This window comes from Corvus cornix, chromosome 3, assembly GCF_000738735.6.
Source record: "Corvus cornix cornix isolate S_Up_H32 chromosome 3, ASM73873v5, whole genome shotgun sequence".
Taxonomy (NCBI): domain Eukaryota; kingdom Metazoa; phylum Chordata; class Aves; order Passeriformes; family Corvidae; genus Corvus; species Corvus cornix.
Genome location: NC_047056.1, coordinates 50,070,663 through 50,093,588, shown reverse-complemented (window position 1 = coordinate 50,093,588; position 22,926 = coordinate 50,070,663). Strand labels below are relative to the sequence as shown.

The 22,926-nt window shown below is 39.0% G+C and overlaps 1 protein-coding gene across 1 annotated transcript in view; it reads right to left on the bottom strand.

The window, feature by feature from the left end:
• The window catches only part of PEX7 (peroxisomal biogenesis factor 7), a 43,555-nt gene extending 25,334 nt beyond the window's left edge, over positions 1–18,221 (bottom strand). Inside the window, exons 1-5 of the mRNA XM_039567938.1 lie at positions 18,044–18,221; positions 16,644–16,701; positions 14,993–15,143; positions 10,500–10,577; positions 10,091–10,199 (exon numbers count right to left, since the gene is read on the bottom strand). Coding sequence (XP_039423872.1) covers positions 10,091–10,199; positions 10,500–10,577; positions 14,993–15,143; positions 16,644–16,701; positions 18,044–18,167 — 520 coding nt within the window. The 5' untranslated portion in view covers positions 18,168–18,221. The remainder of the gene's footprint in view (positions 1–10,090; positions 10,200–10,499; positions 10,578–14,992; positions 15,144–16,643; positions 16,702–18,043) is intronic.
• Between the last annotated feature and the right edge of the window lie 4,705 nt (positions 18,222–22,926).

Genomic DNA, 22,926 nt, shown 5'->3' with positions numbered 1-22,926 from the left:
AATGGCTGGTAAAGACATAGAAAGCTGCATCGGCTGACGGGACAACTATGCTTTTCAATTTTTAAAATCGGGATTTTCTCATTAGCCCTGAATATTTAGCTTTGTGTCAGCAAAATGAATTCTCTAGCTCTCTAGCTTACAGAGAGAAAAAACTAATTAGAATTATGATTATGCCTATGTTCATTCAAGAGACAAATTTAATCACTAAAAGGTGATTAAAACACTCATGATTACTATAGGAAGTGTGTATCAATACTACCTAAATTAAAAAAACACTGTTTTACCTTGCTACTGAAGAAATTATTGATATTACCTTATAAATATTATTTTAATGCCATTTATATACAAGAATTTTGATGGTTTTAGTGCCCTGTTGGTCACTGGCTATAAAATATACAGCTGGGCACAAAAAAATCATAGTGCTTTTCAAGAAACTGGCTACACATCAAATAAAACCATCCTTAGAGCCACAGCAATATTCCTAATTGCATGAACTACCACACCCTGCAGTTTTCACAAAAAAACCCATAAAACATTGGAAAAGTTTGAATAAAAAAATAAGGCAGAGAGAGCTTGCTTCACTACATGTCGTGAGTCCAGCCTTCTGCCTGCAGAGCTGCACAGAGCTAGGGGGGCTTTGCTCTGGTGTTGGCTGTCTTGTCCTCAGCCCTCCTGACTGTGAGAGATGCTGTACCCCTGGTGGATAAATTCCCCGTCTCTAAGGTGGGAACAACACCCAGTTTCTCACTGTTTTCACTCCCCTCTCCTACTGTCAAGAGGAAGACTGCTGCTCAGTACACGAATAGCACTCCTGACAATGGCACCCTGCAGCCAGCTGAAGCCTCAAACATCACTACGGTGCTTATAAAAACAGGGCAACATATGGAGAGGAAGAAACACGAGCAGCGGGGTTTTGGCAAAAAAACAGGTAGTACACCCATCCACTCTCCATTAGCCTTGCTAATCTCCTTGCCTGAAGAGGACAGTTCGGTTCGAGTTTTAAGTGTTTCTGAGATATTATAATGGACTTCTTAAAAAGCTTTTATTTTAATTTTATCAGATAACAGAGATTTGAAGGGGAAACACGTATTTCACTACAGATAGGATCATTTTCCCCAAGCAAATAAATATATAAACCCAGGTGAACTAGAATGAACTGCTACAGAGATGCTACAGTAGCATTGTGAGGGCCAAAAACATTTGGAAAAATAAGTTACTCGGCCAATATCAATTTTGACACTAAATATACAATTGCCCCAATTATTTCTTTTTTAATAGAAAACGCTGATGCATGAGAAAAGGAAAAAAAACCGGTTATTTTCCTTTTTTTTTAAATTTCTTTGAAAATGCTAGACTTAGCAGTTATTAATTCTGGCTGGCACTACCAGTGAAATGTTTTTAATGGAGTAACACAACATGCAAGTGAACCTTTCTGTGAATAGAAAAGACTGATTTAAAGCCAAAGGCAAATCAAATTTTTCCATTTAAGTGGAAAAATCAGACTAAAAAAAAAAACCCTGATAAAAAGTGCAATCCTGACAGTGCAATCCTGACTCAGTGCACATTTTAACAAACCTTTTTTTACCTCAAACTTATTTCCATTACATATAAATATTTACATTTAATTTCAACAAAACCTGCAGTCAAAAATTTTGCAATTTCCACACTTCCATGACTACTACAAATACCGAAGATGCACTTCTTCGACAAGCATAAAGCAAAAGTAGGATAATAATAATAGAAAGTCCAAGGAAAGCACACCTAGTACAATCATATTCATTAACAGACACTTCCAGTTGACATCCCAAAGTAAGCAACCACAAAAGTACCCAACATTTCCCCCATAAAATATTTCTATTTTTGTAAGAAGCAATTTCTCTATGGCAACAGATTTTTACTGGTCCATTAGATAATTATGATTTCAGAATTGTTTATACATTGTACTTGCTTTCTTTCTTTTTAATGAATATTTGTGAAATCTTGGACGAATCAATAAAACTACACAATATACACTCATCTATTCAAAACTTTTCAATTGATGCTAATCTACAAGTACATCATCCTTATACACAGGATAAAGACTGCCAATGTGAATGACAATGTCTGATAGTGAAAAGATGAAGTTTATTTAAGATTTAAATAAAAAACAGTGCAGAGGTATAACAGTAACTACAAAAAATAGTTAGGTATTTGGGAGGTTAATAAAACTCCATGAAACCTTAAAGACTATCTGAAGGGGAAAAGGATTCTAACTAGGACAGGTACAATGCTTTTCAGGAACCAACTTCCACTAGACCAGGTTGCTCAGAGCCCCATCCAACGTGGTCTTGATCTCTTCCACAGATGGGGCACCCACAGCTTCTCTGGGCAACTCGTTCTGGTGCCTCGTCACCCTCACAGTACAGAATTTCTTCATAATATCTAATCTAAACCTACCCTCTTTCAGTTTAGAGCATTACTCCTTGTTCTATCACTACACACATTTGTAAAAAGCCAAAACCATCGCAATTAAAGCACGTCTGCAGTGCCACTGAACGATTACAAGTTAACATTACTTGCTTACTTATATGTATTTTTAAATACTAAACCAGATTAAATTATTTAGCCTGAATCAAACAGAAAATCTGTGGGAGAATTAAAAGCAGAACTCAAATCTCACGACTCTCAAAACCAATTTTTTTATGCATGTTAAAATGATTGTGCTGATTGTTTCTATCACAGATAATTGTCCTGATTTTGGCTGAAATAGAGATATTTTTCTTCCAAGTGCTGTGCTTTGGATTTAAGATGAGAATAACGTTGACACCACACTGAGGTTTTGGTTGTCACTGAGCAGTGCTTACACTAAGTCAAGGACTTTCCAGCTTGTCATGGTGCCCTGGGGTTGCACAAGAAGTTGGAAGGGGACACAACCAGAACAGCTGACCACAGCTGACCAAAGGGATACCCTGTAACACATGGTGTCATGCTTAACATACAGAGCTGGGGGAAGAAGAAGGAAGAAAGAGATGTTTGGAATGATGGCATTTGTCTTCCCAAGTAACCATCGCGCATGATGGAACTGTGCATTCCAAGAAATGCCTGAACACTTGACTGCCCATGGAAAGTGGTGAATGAATTCCTTGTTTTGCTCTTGCATTCACAGCTTTTGTTTTACCTATTAACTGTCTTTACCACAACGCATGAGTTTTCCAGCTTTGACCCTTCTGATCTCTCTTCCATCCCATGGGGGAGTGACTGAGTGGCTGTGTGGGGTTGTCCATAGGGGGTTAAACCGGTACAAGAAAACTCAGAACAGGAATAATAAAGCTCATGGGATTCCACACAGAGACAGAAATAGAGTGACACAAATAACAGCTTTAATTAAATCATCCAAGAGTGCTACCAAATACACACAATGCTCTATGGAGCACAACTTACTTAGCAAGTACACATAATTACCAGTGGAAACATACTTTCCAACTGGTCAATTTTAATCTGATACAAAATGCTGTCAAGCTAAAAATCAGAACAGTTTTAAGTTATTTTAGGGAAGAGCCCAACCAATTCTTTTTCTGAAAAGAATAAAAAAAATAAGTTAAATTTTAAAACAAACAAACAAACAAAAAGTTAGTGAAATCTTTATTTCAGTATTTCCCAAGAGGATTATACATAAATCTTGGGAAAATTTTTTATTTCAAAATTGACCACAGTTATGACTTATGATTAAGCCATTCTTTAGCAAATGGCAATATTGGCTAGATACCTACCTGTAACCCAAGTGACACAACCAAAATTAATTTACTGTAAAAAGCTGTTACTGCTTATTTCTTCTGAACACTAAACTGTTTTATAATAATGAGATTCTAATACAAAATACTATAACCTGAAAGTGCTTTATATTATAGCATGTACTATATACAGTACTTTACCATGATTAGCATGTAGTATAAATTGAGGGATAAACTCATTTCCTGAGAAACACTTCAGCTTGTACATTAGAGGATGATTTAGTAAAGCTTATTTGATGTGCTGGTTTTGGCTTGGGTACGGTTAATTTTCTTTACAGTGGCTGGTTGGGGCTCTGTTTTGGATTTGTGCTGAGCACAGGGCTGATAATATCGAGATGTTTTTGTTATTGCTGAGCAGGGCTTACACAGAGCCAAGGCCTTTTCTACTTTTCATAGTGCCCCGCTGGTGAGGGGACTGGGGGTGCATGGGAGGTTGGGAGGAGACACAGCCAGGACAGGTGACCCCAACTGATCAAGGGGATATTCCAGACCTACGACATCATGCTCAGTATATAAAGTAGGGGAACAAAGGAGGAAGTGGGAGGACGTTTGGAGAGATGGTTTTTGTCTTCACAAGTCACCGTCATGCATGATGGGCCTTGCTCGCCTGGGGATGGCTGAACACCTGGCTGCCCATGGGAAGCAGTGAATTAATCCTTGTTTTACTTTGCTTTTGTGCACAGCTTTTGCTTCCCATATTAAACCGTCTTTATTTCAATCCACAAGTTTTCTCACTTTTACCCTACCTATTCTCTCCCTGATCCTACAGGTGGGAGAGTGGCCATGTGGCTCCATGGGGCTTGGTTGCTGGCTGGGGTTAAACCCCACCACTAAAGCACAAGACTTGGATGAATTCAATACTGTGCTGGTATGTCCTGAAGTAACAGATTGTAAATGAAAACACTCACCTCACGTCATTACATATATTTGGCATAACAAACTAAGCAAGTAAATTGTATTTCAAAAGCTTCTAGTATAAACAGCAGTTCAGCTGAACTGCAACAAGCCACAGTAACTCCACAGTCAGCTTGCCCTCTAGATGCTCCATTTGTACAACAATGTACCATGCAGTAAATTGAAGCATCTTATTCTTTTATCCCTTTAGGGTTTGGGTGCCAAAAATGACCACTTTCTTGCAAAGCCTTGAACCTTGTTCACTATGGCATTTCTTCTAACACATTAAACAAGAAAATAACCAGGAGTCATAAGAAGCAAAAAGTGGACCCACGCCACACACAAATGGATGGAATATAAACCTCTAGAAAAAAGTGCTTTGGAACTCATGAGAAACTGCTGTCATAGCTGAAAACAGCAGATTATTTCTTCCATTTTTAAGGAACCTGAACAAACATATCTCTGGAATTACTTGTCCGCAAACCCTACTCTCCAACAGCTCCTTCTTTTGCCCAGTGCTACTTCTGAGGCAGGAATGTGAGCTGAAACTTTAGAAAACTGATGTCAAAGACCTGACAACCCCAAACTTTGGTCCAGAAACATGAAAAACACCTCTACTGAGAAGCTGCACTCAAGGCTATTCTTTCCATCTAAGTCAGTAAATGTTCTCTTAGTAGATGTACTCCTTCCCCAGCTCATTATTTCATGCAAAATAATTTGTTCAATCATAGGTTTTCTTACAATTTGAATACCGAGCACAGAAAGGTGCACCAAGACTACATAGCAGCCTGATTTATGAAACTACAGCTTGACAATCCCTTTAGTACACACATTTATCACCAAGAGACCAGTAAGCAAGAAGAGACTTTTTAAAAGGCAGCTCACTAACTCAGGGCTGGCAGTAAAACAGAATATGAGATAAACAATGGTTTTTAGTTTTAACATTAAAGTCTAGCACTCAATGCAAGGGCTTACAAGAGTGGGACCTGGATTTACAAGTTCATTTGTAAAGCAGCAAAGTTACAGTCATCCAACACTTGTGTCAACATAATAAAAATTTATCAGAAATTATTACACCTTGTTGTGGTACAAGAAAATTTTTTGCCCTGGGCCTTCAGTCTGAAAAATAAGCCTTTGAGCAAAGAATACAATTAATTGATCTAAATACTGATGAATACAGACATTGTCAGGCAGATTTCAAAAAAATTTATCTCCCTTTTTCATAAGTTGTTATTAAAATTATATACTTGCCCTGATCAGTAAACTTAAAGAGTGATTTAAAAAGAAATGCAGCATTAAAACTAAGGCCCCAGTATTTAAGAAAATAGCAATCAATCATTCTAAATCTGGGCTTTGTTGAATCCAAAACATTCATATTGTCACTTGCCAGTGTTGTATCTGTATCAAACAACACTACAGTTATGCAGATAAAGGTAAAATGGTATTCATTAAGTACATTCTACTGTTAAAGGACAATAAATCTAGTCGGTACTAAAAAGGATACTTTTTCTTTATAAACAACAGTACTGAGCAAGGTCTATTGCTCTGCAGTCATGGAGAATCCCTTAGTAGAACTGATTAACATTTGACTAAATATTACTGTTGCGTGCATTTCTAACATTCTTTATGAGCTTCTCACCAATTTGCTCTCTGGGTTAAAAAATATAAAAATAAAAAAAAAATCTACTAGGCAAACGACATAATGACTCATTAAACCCCTTTAGCCATGAGGCTGCTGTTAAACATTCATGTCACTCCTTTAATGACATTTTCCACATCAGTGTGTTTACAGCGTAGAGCAGACATTTACCAGCGCTCTGGTTTGGTGCGGCACGTACACCTGAACATCCCGCTTATCTTATCTGCTCAGAAATTGTTACTGACATCAAAACAGCACTTATTTACATATACAGAATTAACAGTATGCTCTGTTACTATTAACTACCAATTTAAAAAAATTTACTTTCTTTTTCAGAGTACAAATGATTGTACATGAAGATAACAGCATCATAAAGTACCTCACACATGCCTGTAAATGTTAAATGGAAGTTTATTAGATGCTGAATAAAACCTAATTTAACTAAAGCATCAGACATATATATCTTTTGCAATTCAATTGCATTTTATTGTCCACTGCAGACAAGCTCAGTTTTTCTTGTATGTATTCAGAATGGAGACTTAATGAAGCAAAAAAGCTGTACCTAGTATCAAATTCTTTTTCAATTGCTTTATATTGCCATCTTAGATTTCTCATTTTCTTCACTTGTATTCTTTTCCTAGTCTCATAACAGCTTGAGAGAAAGCCATATTTCAAAATCAAATATTAGCTTCAAGCATAAGCTGATCCTTTTGAGCAGCTATTCTACTGTGGTTTGCGATTCTGTTTGGTTTTCTGTTTTCAGTGTTCACAAACTAATTAGTTACATGGAAATTAAACTTCTGCTGGATTCTATGGGGATTCAGACAAAGGCAGAAAAATGGCAGGGGTGTGGCATGCAAAATGTTTTTAAACCTTCTTTCCCCTTGCTTACTTCCTTTAAAAGAAAAAAAAAAAAAGAGTGCATCGGTTTACTTACATTTAGTTTAACCAGAAGTATTTAAAGACCAACATTTTTTTCCAATCTGTAGTTTACAACATACCTAGCTTATTTTACTGGTACATGCAGAATTGAAGATGCTGCAACATGAAACAGTTGATTTCTCAAGCATTACAACTATACTACTAAGACAGCAGTAAGTACATGGTTGTGTGTACGTATGTGTGAGGTGGGACAAGAGAAAGGGGTCAGGTGGGGCAAAAGAGCGAAAAAAAAGACACAGACACACAGACATCCTACAATCCCAAATCAGTACAGACTCCTTCAAGAAAGGAATGTTTCAATAATTTTTAATCACAACATCCAAAAAAGCTATTGTTTTAAAAAGTGAGAAAACCCAAGTGAGATGAAAGGAAGTACAAAAAGTTTCCCTCCAGACACATTTCAGTTACTAACTTTCAAGACAACAAAAAGTTGCAAAATAAGAGACCACAAAACTGCAGGTCAACCTTTCCAGCAAGTGCATCCCAAAGAAGGGAACAGCTCTAAATTTGACACAGTACTATCACATTGAGATTCAAGTTTCTCTCCAGCTCCAACTTTAGCTCAATAGAAGATGAATCATCAGTGAAATTTAGCTTTCTGTCCCATGATTTTCTGTCATCCTTACAGAGTATGCAGATCATAGCAAGTTTTAAATGAGGACAACCAGCCTCCTTGAACAGTTCCACTTTACTTTCATCACATGCTTTGACTGACAGAGTAGAATGTCATTAAGCACTAAACAATAAACTCTTTGAACATTAACTGTGTGATATACTTTTACAATAAGGAAATGGCATTTATACACAGAGCTAGAGGGTCATGAGTACTTCTATTAGCCACAATCCTGCTGACCAAAGAAATGACTGCCAATATGTATTTTCTGTAGTGAAGCAATCCAATCAAACCACAAGAAAATTTCAATGTAAACAATGTAAACAATGTAAACACTGAAACCTTTTCCACATCAACATGTCATGATTTCCATGTTACTTCATCTAGAAACACACCAGACATTTTATTTTGGAAACTGGAAGAAAGTTCACCATCATTTTGAATACTTATTTTTCTCTTACCTAATGATTTTATACCCAGAATTACACTATCAGTGTACTGACAGCAGATTTTTATTTCACATCCGAGCAGTACTTGGAGAAGAAAAATATTGTGTCTTTTGTGCATGTTGTTTTTCCATCAGTGAGTGAAAACTGACTGCAATTAGCTTTAGGCTCCAGTAGCATATTAGTCCCTTTCAAGCGTCAAAGGAAAAATTCACAAAAGAATAGGAACTCTGTAGTGTTTTAGTCAAAACTTCTAACAGCTGCACCCACTGAGTCACTCAAAGAACAGATCAATTGTTGTACCCAATTTAGGTACCACGACATACAGCATCTAACAATCAATGTTTCCCAAAATTGTTCAAGTGACAATGTATTAGAAGATAAGTTTGGCTTCATATCCTAGAGGCTCAAATTTGAAATAATTAGCTGTATCAGCAAAGCCTTTTTGTTCATCTAGAATGACAGAGATTTTGTATGAGTAAGGCTACCATGGACAGGAGGGTTCTAAGCAGGACTTTAAAGAGAACATTCCTTAGAGCTTGCAAAAGCCACTACGTACTTAACCTTGAACAAACGGTACTTAGCTAGTATTTTGTAGTATATGGATAGCTGCATTTCAGTAGAACTGTTCATACAGTGTACAGGGCTCAAACCAGTAAGTTTCTGCACATCCTGTTAGACAGGTATCCACACGTAAGGTGAGAACATCTGTGCTCCATCATCTGGCTTTCAAGAACTACTATGTTAGAACAAATAATAAATGTGACTTGGTCATCATTCTAGCTAAACTCTGCAGGCAGAATCAGATGGATACAGCCAGATTGAAATTTTATGAAAGCCACACGTATTTTTTCATCTGAATTCCCAGAGAATAGGGAAGACCAGTGTCTCTTGTGTGTACACACTCTCTAACTCTCTTCTATCTGTGTGTACACACTCTCTGACTTCAGTAACAGGAAAGAATAGTTATACCCTCTTGATATAAGAGCCAAACAACTTCTATTTAAATCAGTACAGAAGTACAACAGATTTGAAATCTGAGAAATTTAGGCCACCAGAGTTAATCTATCAATATTTGTATTAACACAGCCCTTCTATTTCCCAGGCAAACTCTGTGGCTCACAGCACCTCCACCCAGCTAATCATCACCTGGGCTCCAGGTATCACTCCAGAGCTCTCCTTGTGCCTCTGAAGCAGGAGCAGTGTTTGGAAAACACTGCCACCTCACCTTTGCCTCTGGGTACGCCCAACTCAACTATGACTGTATTTACCAGCAAGACCCATAGCACTGGCCAAAGCAGAAAAGTAAAATTGTTATTACCTTTACCAGAGAAAAAGACACAGAGATTTACAGAAGTACTTAAAAAAGCTCAATGGGAACTGACTACATTTCTCACAGAGTTAATAGTCTACTGACACTTGAGACAATTTGAACAAAAACATAGGCCAAAACACAAAATAAAGCATGTAACATGATTTAGTGGTCAGTAACAAGAGTGAGATGAATGGAAGAGAGCTATATAAAATAACAGAAAAAATTGCCACAAGGTCACTGCTAGAAAACTGCTGATCCTGATTTAAATGGCCAAAAGAATGAACTACTGATTGTAACAGAACCTACAAATCCAGCTGCAGCAATACATTTACCTTTCCTTGTTCCATTTTTACAGACCAAGTGTATATGACACACACTACCATCTGCTGGACAAAGTCCTGAACTAATCCACTAACACAGAAGGGGGCCTTCGGGTTTTTGTTTTAAGAGCCTCTTTACCATCATGCTTACCTGAGGCAGATGCGAAACAACCTGGGATGTGTGGAGACCATATAGTGCTGTAAATGACCCCTTCGTGGCCTTTAAAAGTGCATAATGACTTCCCCACAGCTGGATCCCACTGAATAAAGGAAAAAAGGAAACTGTTGAGATACACATTCAGTAAGAAAGGAAAGGGTTTCATACATTGAAAAAAAACCTTCATATATCCAGAAAGGACTAAATGAACTTCTTTTAAAAAAGCATTTGTACACTTAAATTGGTGACAACTGAGAGTTCAAGCAACATCTCAGTTAAAGCAGAATTTCAGCCGCAGGGTAAAAATAAACAGGAAAAGAGAATCCATGTTGTTTCTTAACACAAAGAACTATCAGATCCAAAAGAAATCACACTTTTCAGCTTCAGCAGAAAACCAACATACCAGCTTGGCTGTTTGATCCCATGAACCAGACACCACTAGCTGCTCTCCTCTAGTTTGGTTCCAGTCAACACTATATGCCTATAAATGACATAAGAGCACAGTTAGAAAGAGCATTAGAATACAAGTTTCAGGCTGTAGTTAGCCACAGTTTCACAAAATAGACTTGGATCTGCAGATTGCATCCTAGCTAGCTGAAAAAAAATGCTGCTAAAGCACAATAAAACTGCCAACAACGCCATTTACCTGAACAAAAATTATATTTAGCATCTCAGTCAGACATTAAAGGTACATACAGGCTAAGACAAGCATCCAAAAAAGCAAAGATGAGCCAAAAAGGTGGAAAAAGAAAAGTTATACCAAAATCCACATACAACTACCATCACTAGAAGTCTACCATTTTAAAAGCCATAATTTTGACTTGTTTTCGTATCGCTGATCCAATTTTATTCAAAGATCTACGGTTTCCAATTGCTAGCCATCTCTCATTGTAAACGCCATCTCTCTTCAGAGCTCACTTTGAGATCTTAACTGACTAACAATAAATGCTTTTTTATTATATCTAATTCTCCTAAAAAATATATGTCATAAAGTACTCCTGGTTTTCATCTTTTCCAGGTTCTATGGCACTCTTTTTTGACCATCCAAATCCTCAAACAAGTAAAATAAAATAAATAAAAAACTCAATTTCCCTCGTAACTACTCGTTTCAGCTATTAAGGAATTATTTTTCACTGTGTAGTTGAAATAAGCTCCCTCTTCCCTGACAGCATGTTCTAATGCTGGTCCCTGCTTTGACAGAGGACACCTTAACTCCATCCTTCACTGCTGATTTTTCAGCTCTGCTGCCTCACAAAAACAAATACACTAAGGCAGTTCTTCAAATTATTTAAAATCCTCAAGTCTCAAGCACATGCACAACTTCCATCTTCAAATACACATCTTTATCTACTTGATGGAAGGTGCATTCTGTTTTGTCCGGTTTTATCTCACTCCAAAGTGATTCAATAAGCTTCAGCAGGACATGAACCATTTCAGTGTAAGGCGGATAAATAATAGATAAAACAGTTCATCCACTTCACCTCCTGACCCAATCAGAGCTCCCAGGACAATTCTCAGAAATGTGGTCACTACCTACAAGTAGTAGGTGACACTGCTGTGAACAGCTGGGCCACTAACCACCGAGGATTTGTACTCCACCTGGGATAATCTAGTTCTAGCACCGCACTGGATGTGGTCTGCAAGTCAACATACTAGATGCTGTGTTTGTCTTGGATAGATGGAATTGTGCATTTAATAACAGCAACCCTGTTTTGAAGGTGGATATGCTTGGGCCTGTGTCACCAGATTAAAAAAGCAGAGAAGTTGAAAGGGAAAGAAATCCAGAAATTGCCAAAGTCTTCTATGGAAAGCATCCTGTGTGAGAAAGGAAATTGAGGTAATATTTAGCTATTTCTGAGCATTTTCCTTCCTAAGAAATATTTCAGTCTATACTAGATCCAGCTTAAATGAACTGGTTTTCATCTATTTGGTTATTTTCCATAAATGGAAGGCAACCACTGCCCAGAGGAAAACAAGGTGCTTTATCTGCAACTCTTCTTTGTTATTTTACAAAGTCCTGCTTCCCATATACTGAAAGCCATGCTGCTCTAGAACCATTTTTTACTAACCCCCTTCCTTGAGGAGCTTATAGCCCAAATATACTGGGACAGTACTTCACAAAAGCCATATAACCACCTGAGAGGTAATTCTTTTGGGTTTTTTGCCAAACCACACCTTTACCGCTTGACTTTTCTACTTTTGTTAGCTAACTAATTGTACTAGTTAAACTCATTAAAACATGCTCCCTTCCAAACTAACTCTTCCTACTAAAATAGTAACGAAGGAGACACACCAGTACCTCTCAATATATTCTAAGAATGGAAGACATGACAGTCCTCCGAAGTGGCTCCCAAGCTCCTCATGAACATTAGCCTCTCTCTTTACCCCTGAATCTGTGTGATGGCCCAAGTTCAACTCCTAGGCTGCTGCTGTTTGGAAATGCCCCTAATTGTATCACTACATAGTATGCCTCTTTCACACAACAGCTCAGTGTTTGGCTCTCATATTCATAGTCAAGATTTTCCGAAGAGAAACAGCTCTTTGGGAAACATGCACCTGTGTCACACAATTCACGTAGCCCATGTTCAACACATTGTACTTGGGATGTATCAGATCTACTGCACGGATAAGGCAAAGCACACACAGGACTCCCGGCTCGCTCCCAAGCTATCAGCACGTAGATCTGCATAGCACGTGCTGTGACACGGACCTGGGCACATAGGGCACACAGCGCTGGGACTCTCAGCGCTCTGCAGCTGCAGCAGAGGCAGCAGGACCTGGGCAAACTCTCCTTCGGGCAAGAATTACAAACAAAACAGACAACAGGCTCGGGAAAAACAAGAGATACTGTCCATTTGGCACGTGACAGGTCTAGGCAATGGGAAGAGGATGAAAAGAAGACAGTGCAAAGAACCAAGTAAGGTTCACTTTTATTCTTTCCTCTTCATGCTATCCTCCAACATAAATTTACAGACACTTCAATGGAAGCTGTGTTGAGCAACTGGGAAAGACTAATAACACAGCAAAAACCTTAGCTGTTAATCTCTTAGTGCTTTATCTTCAATCCTAAAATAAATGAATGCTAGCTTATGGCTAAACAGCAGCAAGAAATGCCTCAGGCAAGACGAAAAGATGTGGGAAAAAATATGCAAAAACATAAAAAATAGCTTAAAATAAATGTTCAGGCTCACTTTACAAGACAAATTTAATTCAAGCATTCTATTCTATTATCTCACAATCCAGTGAGATTTTGACCAAACCACAGTAAATTAGACTAATTTATTAATGAGATTCAGCAGTTGGTTAGTGCTGGAATAAAACGCCTTGTCCTTTGATAATACAAATTCACTTTAAAATTAAAAATGCACATTCTTTTTGAGAGAGGACAATGATCTCATTTAGAAAAAGAGAAACAGATCCGTGTCAATCGTGCATTAGCAATAATAAAAAATGCAGTGACAAAATTGTCATTAAAAATGTCAGACAGGGATTAAGGATTAGGAAGGTAGTGAGAACACTGTCTGCCAGTGTTTACCACAAACTACTAGGTGAATTCCTTCTGAGATCTATCCTCTTAATACAAGTTTATAAAGAATCAACACAAACCTCTCGTACCTCACAATAAACACTCAGCCCATGTTTCCTAATACTGTCTAAGCATGGTTGAATATGTCCAGCTTCCCATGCTCAACTAGGACATGGAACAGAAATGTTTATTTCACAAACAACAGAAGGTGTAGCAGAACTAAAATAAACTTACTGACAGAATTTCAATGAGAAAATGACAGGAACAAACTAACAAAAGAAATTGCTACTGTGCTTCACCTACATCTTTGTGTAACTACTGTCAGCCTTTGAACACCATCACAAAATCCTGACAACTACAAACTCCTCTATCAAAATTCTCAGCTTACACAGTATACGTATTAAAACTAAGTAGAAAAACTACAAAAAAAATAAGGCACAGAAGATGGACTCTTGTGTAACTGCAGTCACTCAGCTTTTAGCTTTGTGCTTCATATCTGAAAAAATCTTGAGGATTTTGGGAACAAAAATGAATTTCCTCCATCCGTTTTTTGACTACATATCTACTAGATTATTTTATTGAGATTGATGTCATTTAGATAAAGCAACAGTAATCCAGGCTAAAACTGAAGTTTAAACTGAAGTTTAAAACTTAAGTTCAAAGACTTGATAGAAGTGAATGAAGAGTTAGAAGGAAAGCTTAAAAAAAAGGGAAGAAAAATCACTTCAGGGAAGATATACGTACTACAGTGTAAATATCCTTAAAACTATGCAAATATATTTATGAACATGAATATAACATTCTTCTCTACCCATACAACACTGCATAAAGAAACTGAGATTTTAAGAAAATCAAATGCAACAGTATTAAACCAAGGCTAAAATAACATACACTGTCCCAACATTTGACTACTGTTATTTGAGGAGGATCTCACAGATGTTAGGAGGGAAAAGGAAAAGCAGATCCGAGCGCAACCCAAGTGCTAAGGATCTGCATAATGTGTATCACTCCATAACCTCAAGAATAAGACTGATATATCAGCTGTCTGATTTAGACCTATTTAATAAGGCTCTCTAAAAATCACAGTGTGACTGCAGTAATTTCATGATTACTTAGCCTGTAAGGAACTACAGATGCTACTTCTGAATTTATTAGATTTGTGTAATCAAGCAGTACCTACTACAGCATATGAACATGCACAAGAATATGTGCTTTCACTTTATATTCAATTTATTAATTCAAACCACAGACCCAAAAAAGTTAAAAAGCAGAAAACAAAAAGCTGCTTTTGATTGTAAGACCACAAATAAATATTTTAATTATTCAAACATAAGATCATCCACTAAATTTTTTAAGTTTCCTGGATTTACCTCCAGAGTGTGCTCTTTATACACTTGCAGCGGACCTTTGGTTTTAGCCATATCCCAGATTTGCAGAGATCCATCTCCACTACAAGTGATCAACACGTTTTCGTTATTCTCACTCCAGGTCACATCAAACAGGCCATCATTCCAATCAAAACTAAATTGGAAAAATGAAGATATTAATCTGTGAGAAAGCACAACATAAAAGTCTGGACTAGTTACATGCAACAAAGTATTTCTTTAAATCACCATTTTTACCATTCTAAACAGCATTTTTATATATTTGAGCTTCAAATGAATCTCTTCACAATTAACTTACTTGTTTGAACATCAATTTCTACAACCGTATGCCAAAAGAGATTAAGTTAAAGCATAAATGAGCTAAGGACCTTCCACACACAGAGAAGGAACTCTGAGTTCAGTCTAAAACTTGCCACGCAAACAGAGGTACAACATGCCTCAGTCTGACCTATGGTTTCTCCAGGATGTAAGAACACTTTGTTTCTAACAACTGTGGTAAAGAAAGAAAGAAAACTGTGTTGGGAGAGCCCTATCCAATTCACAACACCATTACAAATCTCAGTCACAATGAAAACCCAACAGAAACACAGCCATGAATTTACTGAAGATCTCTACGCTCCCTTGAAGAGGCTCTCAACACACCAACAATTCACCATATGGGATTTGATGCCATATATTAGTTACTCTGCCACAACTATCAATGACTGTAGTATTATCTGATGGCAAATATGAATTTATTTACCCCCTTTTCACTGAAGGTTCAGCTAAGCTGAGGTCAAATTTCATGGCACTCTGCAGTAATGATAGGAAAGTACTGAAGGGAAAGCCACGCACAGAACACTTTGACAGAGAAAACAACAGTCTGTGGGTCAGGAACTTAAGAGGACTTTCTACCACAAAGTCAGTGGAGTCACTGGAAACAGAAACGAACAGTACTAAACCAGAGTACTTAGCAAAAGTAACAGAACATCTTCAAAGAGTCTTGTTTTATAACAGTGAATGAAAACCAGCTTCTCTGAATATGATTAATTATTTTATAACCATTTCTATGTCCGCCGCCTTAATCTAAACAATCATTGTTTCAAGACTTTCCTTAAAACATTTTAAGTTAATAACAGTCAAGTATTAATCCCCCACCTTTCTAACCTTTCTCCTCCTTCCATCCACAACAAAATCAAACTCCACTCAAGCCGTTAGAAAACTGTATCTCCTAGGAAGGACCTCCACAGCTTGATGTAGCTTCCTGCACTATTTTCAGTATAAGTCAATCATAAGGGCATAAATCTAGGTGTCACTGTTCCTAAAAAGCTAGAACTTATAATTTCAAGCTAGAGCAGAGAAGCTGCTCTTAATTCACATTGTCAGCTTTCTATAAAATGGTTTACACTATGGAAATGTTGCAAGCCAGATGACTTACCATAACAAAATCAATGCAATGTAAACATATCTTTTGTATTGTATGTAAATACAAATACATTAATTTATATGTAAATACAAAGACCTGTATCAGTAGCTACTTCAGCATAGAAAAAATACTTTATATCCCTAACAATAACCCAAAATATTAGTTGTGCCTTGTACTCACAAGTACACAGTAAATTTTTCTCTTACAAAAATAAATACAAACCTATATTACCTCCTGAGCAGAACAATCCCAGCTTCGTTTTGTTCCAGCATCGCCAGAGTTCCACAACCTAAACCAGCAAAATGAAACAAAACATCACAACTAGTTCCCCGATGCCAAAGGAATCTGGGGTGGTTCTCTAGTAGCTTCAGTGTGCAAACACAAAGGGTACCTGAACTTTAAGAGGCCAAACAATTACTTGCATAATTAAACATCTTGTGGTCTCATATTCTCTAAAACAGTAATTCATTTACATCAGATGGTTCTGGTTTGATTTGGGGTTTTTTTTTTTTTTTCGGTTTTTTTTTTTTGGTTTGTTTTTTTTTTCTCTAGTATATCTGTAGGTAAGGTTGAAAAAGACTTGCTTACAAAGCATAAAAGTGCATTTTCCCCATGGGCCTCACATGACAGACATACCAATACAGGATTCCCTTTTGTCTTTTTGATAACACAGCAGACAGAATACTTCCTCTCCCCCCCGCCCCTTCCTGAATATAGTAATACAAACACAGCTCACCAGAAACTAAACAAATAATTCAGTTCTGATAAAACACACATGGATTCTGCTTTCTCATCTGACTGAGATATTGTTGAAGTAATTCTACACTTAGACGTTTTTTTAAAAATTGTTCTGGAGAGCAATATTCCCACTGGAAATGAAAAAGGTGCCAGTACTGAGAAACACTCAGCTTGGCTCTTTCAAGAGACCACAGGGTCACCAGGGCCTGCCTGGACACTCAGGGACTGAGACAAAAACAGCTGAAGCCACAGAATCACAGAATCCGCTGAGCTGGGAAGGATCCATCAGGGTCGAGTCCAACTCCCGGGCCTGCACAGCACCATCCCCAAGAGTCACACCCCGTGTCCGAGAGCATCGTCCAAACACTTCTTGGACTCTGTCAGGTTTGGTGCTGTGACCACTTCCCTGGGGAGCCTGTTCCAGTGCCCAACCACCCTCTGGGGGAAGAACCCTTCCCTAATATCCAACCTAAACCTCCCCTGACACAACTTCAGGCCATTCCCTCGGGTCCTGTCACCGGAGAAAGTTATTTTCAGACATTTTATTCACTCTGTGCATGTCTTTACTACCGTATTTATTCTTGACCCTATCAAACGAGCGCTCCTCCGCGAGGGCGTCGTGAGAAGCGCCACGGCAGCAGCGGGTTGGTACTCGGCGAGAGGCAGATCCCGGCGGGCTGTGCAGGGCTGTGCAGCTCCCGCGCCAGCCCCGGCCCGGCCGCGGGGCACAGGCGCTGTCCCACAGCAAAACAACCGCAGCGGAAAGGAAAGTCGTCCCCAAATGCTTTGGCAGACACCGTCTGTCCTTCCGCACACCCACGTCTCCAGCCTCTTCCTCCTCCTCCCGTGAGGAGCCACGTTCCCGGTCACCCCCGCCGCGCCGCCCCCCGCACCTGCCATGCCGTAGTACTGCGCGGCGGCGCAGGCCACGCGCCCCGGGCAGTATGGCGAGAACTCCACGGCGTACCCATGCAGCCCGGGCAGCCGCAGGGCCCCCGCGCCCGCCGTCGTGCCCATGGCCCCCGCCCGGGCCTCCGCCGAAACGCGGAGGAGCCGCGGAGGTGCCGCCGCGCCCCCGGCCCCGGCGGAAGCGCCCGCCCGCCGGGCGGTGCCGGAGCCGCGGCGCCACCACCGCCATCTTTGGCGATGGCAGGGGGCGGCCCAGGGCGCTGCCAGAGCGGCGGCTCGGGATACACGAGCCCGCAAAATCGCCTCCTTGCGCAGAAGGAATCACTTCCAAATTTCGGAGACAATCTGCTCTTTTATGCGCCACGTAGGACATAGATCAGCTCGGTGTGTGTGCATCAGCTTGAATACATGAGATGTTTCAATCATAAGTCTGTATGTTAGCTCTCATTTTTCCTTTTAAAAATACCTTCTAAGCTTTTCATTCTCCTAATTTCTTGATTAGATCAGCATATTTTATCATTCTTCTCATTATGGAGTTGTGCTTTATGGAAGTCCTTTTATGAATAAACTTCTTACACCTGTGAGAACTTCTGTTTAAGTCAGTGAGAATTTTGCGTTTGAAAGGAGGAGGTGGGGAGGGGGTGTTCAGTCTTAGAAAATTAATAGCAGAGCAGCAGCTGCAGCTTTTGCCATATTATATCCTACATCTGTCTATGTCTACGTCCCTTAAAATACAGACACTGAGATTATTCCAGTTGGACACAGATCACCCTAATTAGTCACAATGACCCATCTATATATTAAAAGATAAAAATGCAAAAGTATCATTTTACACTTTCAGAAGTTACAGCAAAGGCAAGTTAGATTGTTTAATTCCAGTTACCTCATGGGACTTGGACCATGGTTACGTATTCCTGCTACCTGGCTGTATATTTAAAACTAAACCTTGACTGCAAAATCCATTGTAAAGCCACAAAAATGTCCATTTGCTTAACCTGGCACTCAGATGCAGAATTAGGCAGTTCTACTCATTCTTCGATCTTGTAATAAAAATGAAAACAAATGTGTTTATCAGATAGCCTCCAGGATTTTAGAATAAAATCAGTTCAAATTCAATGCAAGTGAATCTCAGTTTAATGTATTCTCTGGATTATCACAGCAGTTCCTAAAGCCTCATAACTGGAAATTTATGGGCTTCATTTATTGACATCAAACAAGATCAGATTTTTTAACCCCGGGGCAAAGGAATACCTCACAGAATTGGCTGCTCCAGGCCAAATTCAACCACTGTTAGCTTCTGTGGAATCTTTTAACATCAATTTATCTCTTCAAAATGCAAGTTACAAGACAGTTTTCTGAGCAAGTGTTTTTAAAGTAACTGCCCTTTGTGACTGGGATGTCAGTAACAATGCTTGAAAGTCCACCACAGTAGTACAGTAAGTAAGTTTGGACACTGCCATTTGAGAGGTGTTAGGGAGTCAGGTGCTTGATGGTGTAAAGTCCAGTTACTCTATGGACAATTTATCACTGAATTGGAAAGGTTTCATCAAGTGCATTTTTTTCCAAGCTGGTTGATCTTTCTTAACAAGTGAAATTCTGCAAAGAGGTTATGCAAACAGGAACCAGTTCTTATCAGCTGCCCAGCTGTTTTGTAAAGACACGATTAAAAGAATTTTCATAGACATAAAGATCACGAATTGGATAAAAGGTTACAAGGAAGTCCTGAGAGAAGGACTAGTTCCCAAATATTTTTTTCACAGACAAACTTGAGAGCTCAGGTTTTAAAGATCCATGGAAGTAGAAAGCAAAATAATACAGGCAGTGAAAGTATTTGAGTAGGATGGTTTTGAGGTAGAATAACAACAAAAGAAACAAAAGCTATTTTACAGGCAAAGAGAGAAGGGCCCAACAAATGAAGTTGCTAAACATGACTCTATTTCCTTCTCAGCTTCTGGGCAGCTGAATAAATTCAAGAAACATGAAGGACCACCAACCATACCAGCATTTTATATGCAGCTATTGAAACCAGATGGTCTACCAGCCAGCTCCTTCCAGCTAACACCAAATCACAGAATCACAGAATTGATTAAGTTGGAAAAGACCTCGGAGATCACCGAGTCCAACCTCTGACTGAACACCATCATGTCAACTAAACCATGGCACTCAGTGCCACGTCCAGTCTTTCCTTAACCTCCAGGGACAGTGATGCCACCACCTCCTGGGACAGTGATGCCACCACCTCCTCAGGCAGCCCATTCCAATGTCTAATCACCCTTTCTGTGAAGAAATTCCTCCTAATGTCCAACCTAAACCTCCCCTGGCTCAGCCTGAGGCCATTTCCTCTCATTCTGTCAATAGCTGCCTGGGAGAAGAGGCCGACCCCCACCTGCCTGTGGATACAAAAATGCTGCTAGCAAGGATTTTCTTGCTATTTTCTAAGCCCGCTAGAGACTTTTCTCTCTCACAGAAGTAGCAGAGTTATGTAAACAATGAAACACCTGCGGCCTTGAAAAGTCTTGTTTATAGTATAGTAGAAAAATATTTTGACAATGGATGTTTTAGGATTTTAGCCAGTCACTCGCAAGGGGTGGCTGATCCTTTGTCCAATTGGACTATGATGAAAAAAGTCTATGAAAGAGTTTGTAAAATAATTAAATAAATCAATCTTGCTGCACAATTCCTGCCTGCTGGATCTTCTCTCCTCCTCCTTACGGCTGCGGGACACGGTAATATACTCTAGGGCAATTGTTTTTTTTAATACCTGCCTACACCCTCCTTCCAAGGCGTTGTGGAGATCGATAAGGTCTCCCTTGAGCCTCCTCATCTCCAGGCTGAACACGCCCAGCTCCTTCAGCCACTCCTCTTCAGACTTGTGCTCCAGACCCTTCACCACCTTTGTTGTCTTTCTCTGGACTTGCTCCAGCACCTCAATGTCTGTCCTGAATTGAGGGGCCCACAACTGGGCACAGGACTCGAGGTGTGGCATCACCAGTGCAGAAGAATCCAAACGGATTCTTCCGAACAGACGGATCCAACATGAATCAGTAGATGGCAGCCACGTTCCATGCAAAAAACAAGAGCCTTCAGTTGAAGGAAAAAAATCCCTAACTACACTGATATTGCTGTTTTCCTAACACAACCTAATTTCAATAAAAAAAGGGAAAGTTGCTTAGTATGTAGTTTTAGGCTATCTTTATGCAGCTGTGACTTCTCTACGCTCAGCTCGAAGCCATACCCCTCGTTAGCATTAGAATGAGTGGTTGAGATGCTTACTGCAGTATCTCCACCCTTTCAGTCCCAAGGCCTCTGCTCTATTAGAAACACATGTCCCCCATTTCCTCAGCTTGCTAGCTGACAGCTAGCTTAGGTGTGAGTTGAGCTGGCAACCATCGCTGCTGTATGCATAAATCCTTCCAAAACCCTTGCTGGTCAGCAGAAACAGTAATCAGAAAGGCTCAAGTCCAAGTGTTTGAACAACTTATAAAAAGATCTTTTCTACCAGAGAAAGTAGAATGTGAGCTATTTCCTCATGTGCAAGGGCAGGTAGCTTAAAACACTGAAAACATTCAAGGACTGCAGTTAATTTTTGTCTGTCTTTTAACTATTAAACCATTCACTAGGCTCCATGCCATCAAGATTTTCTTCTACAAGTGAATGCTTATTAACTTAAAGAAACATAAAGATGTTTCCAGCTGAAATCCCCATATCATCATAAAGCTGAATGTGTTGCAGCTTTAGAAAAAGCATTTAGAATCTCAGGGTTCATATAAGATTGAAAAACTGGCAACATTGAAAATAAACAAATAAAAGTAACCAAGGGGGTTGCAGGAATGAATGCAAAGGGAAAAGGCCCCCCTCATATGGAGAAACTGAGGGTTATGGCATTTGGAAGGAAGAGGTTGTTAGCATGGAGGCTTTTCTGGAGGTCTAAAAGAACAAAAGAAGCAAGAGGAGAGAAAGAGAAAGACACTGGAGCAAAGGAAAATTTAGACATGGAGATTTAGAAAAAAATGTAAGAATTATGGGGGAAGAGAGTATGAAGCAAGAACAACACAAAATCTTTACCATGCTCACAAGAAAAGGGCTACAACAATGGTCCTGACTGGTAAAATACCCATCCCTGATGATGTACCCACATTGTTCAGTCTGGTTTTGCTGTAATTTGGTAAGCAGATTCCCCATGTTATTACTGTTCCATGATCAGCTGCATCCCTACACAATGGCCACCAGTCTCTATTTACCTCCCTCCTTCTACTTAAATATTGTTTTAAATGTTCAGTGTGTTCATAAATGTATCTTTTCTCAAAGATTGGCAGCTGGCTGCCTCAAAATACTGCCTTCTCCCTATTGAACTTAAAGCTACTTCTCATAGTGATAGAGTGATACACTTAGTCTAACTTTTAAGGATAGCTTTTAGAAACAACGGTTTTTATTTCAGTTTAACTATTTCTACTGCTTGTGACAGTTCTGGCCTAAAGGTTACAAAAATCGCACTATGAACTTTTAATATCTCATTCAAATTTTTGTATCTCCAAGTTTCTTTAAATTCTTTTGAGTTTTTTTAAACACTCATAATTGAAGCATGCTGGACTCTTGAAGACCTCTTTTTCCTGTTTATCAGTGAAGAATTTACAGTGAATCTCCAATCTCTCACTCCTATATATTATCCTGTAGTTAAATAAGAGGGCCTTAAATGATGAGCGAAATTTCACATCCATTTTAAACCCAGCATTTGTGGAGATAGATTTCAGCTTATTCTATGAATTCCCTCCACATTACTATAAACAAAATTCAAAATGCGTATTAGTCTAAAATAATTTTTCTCCCTCTACTGGACATGGATGGCCACAATACATGAAAAATATAA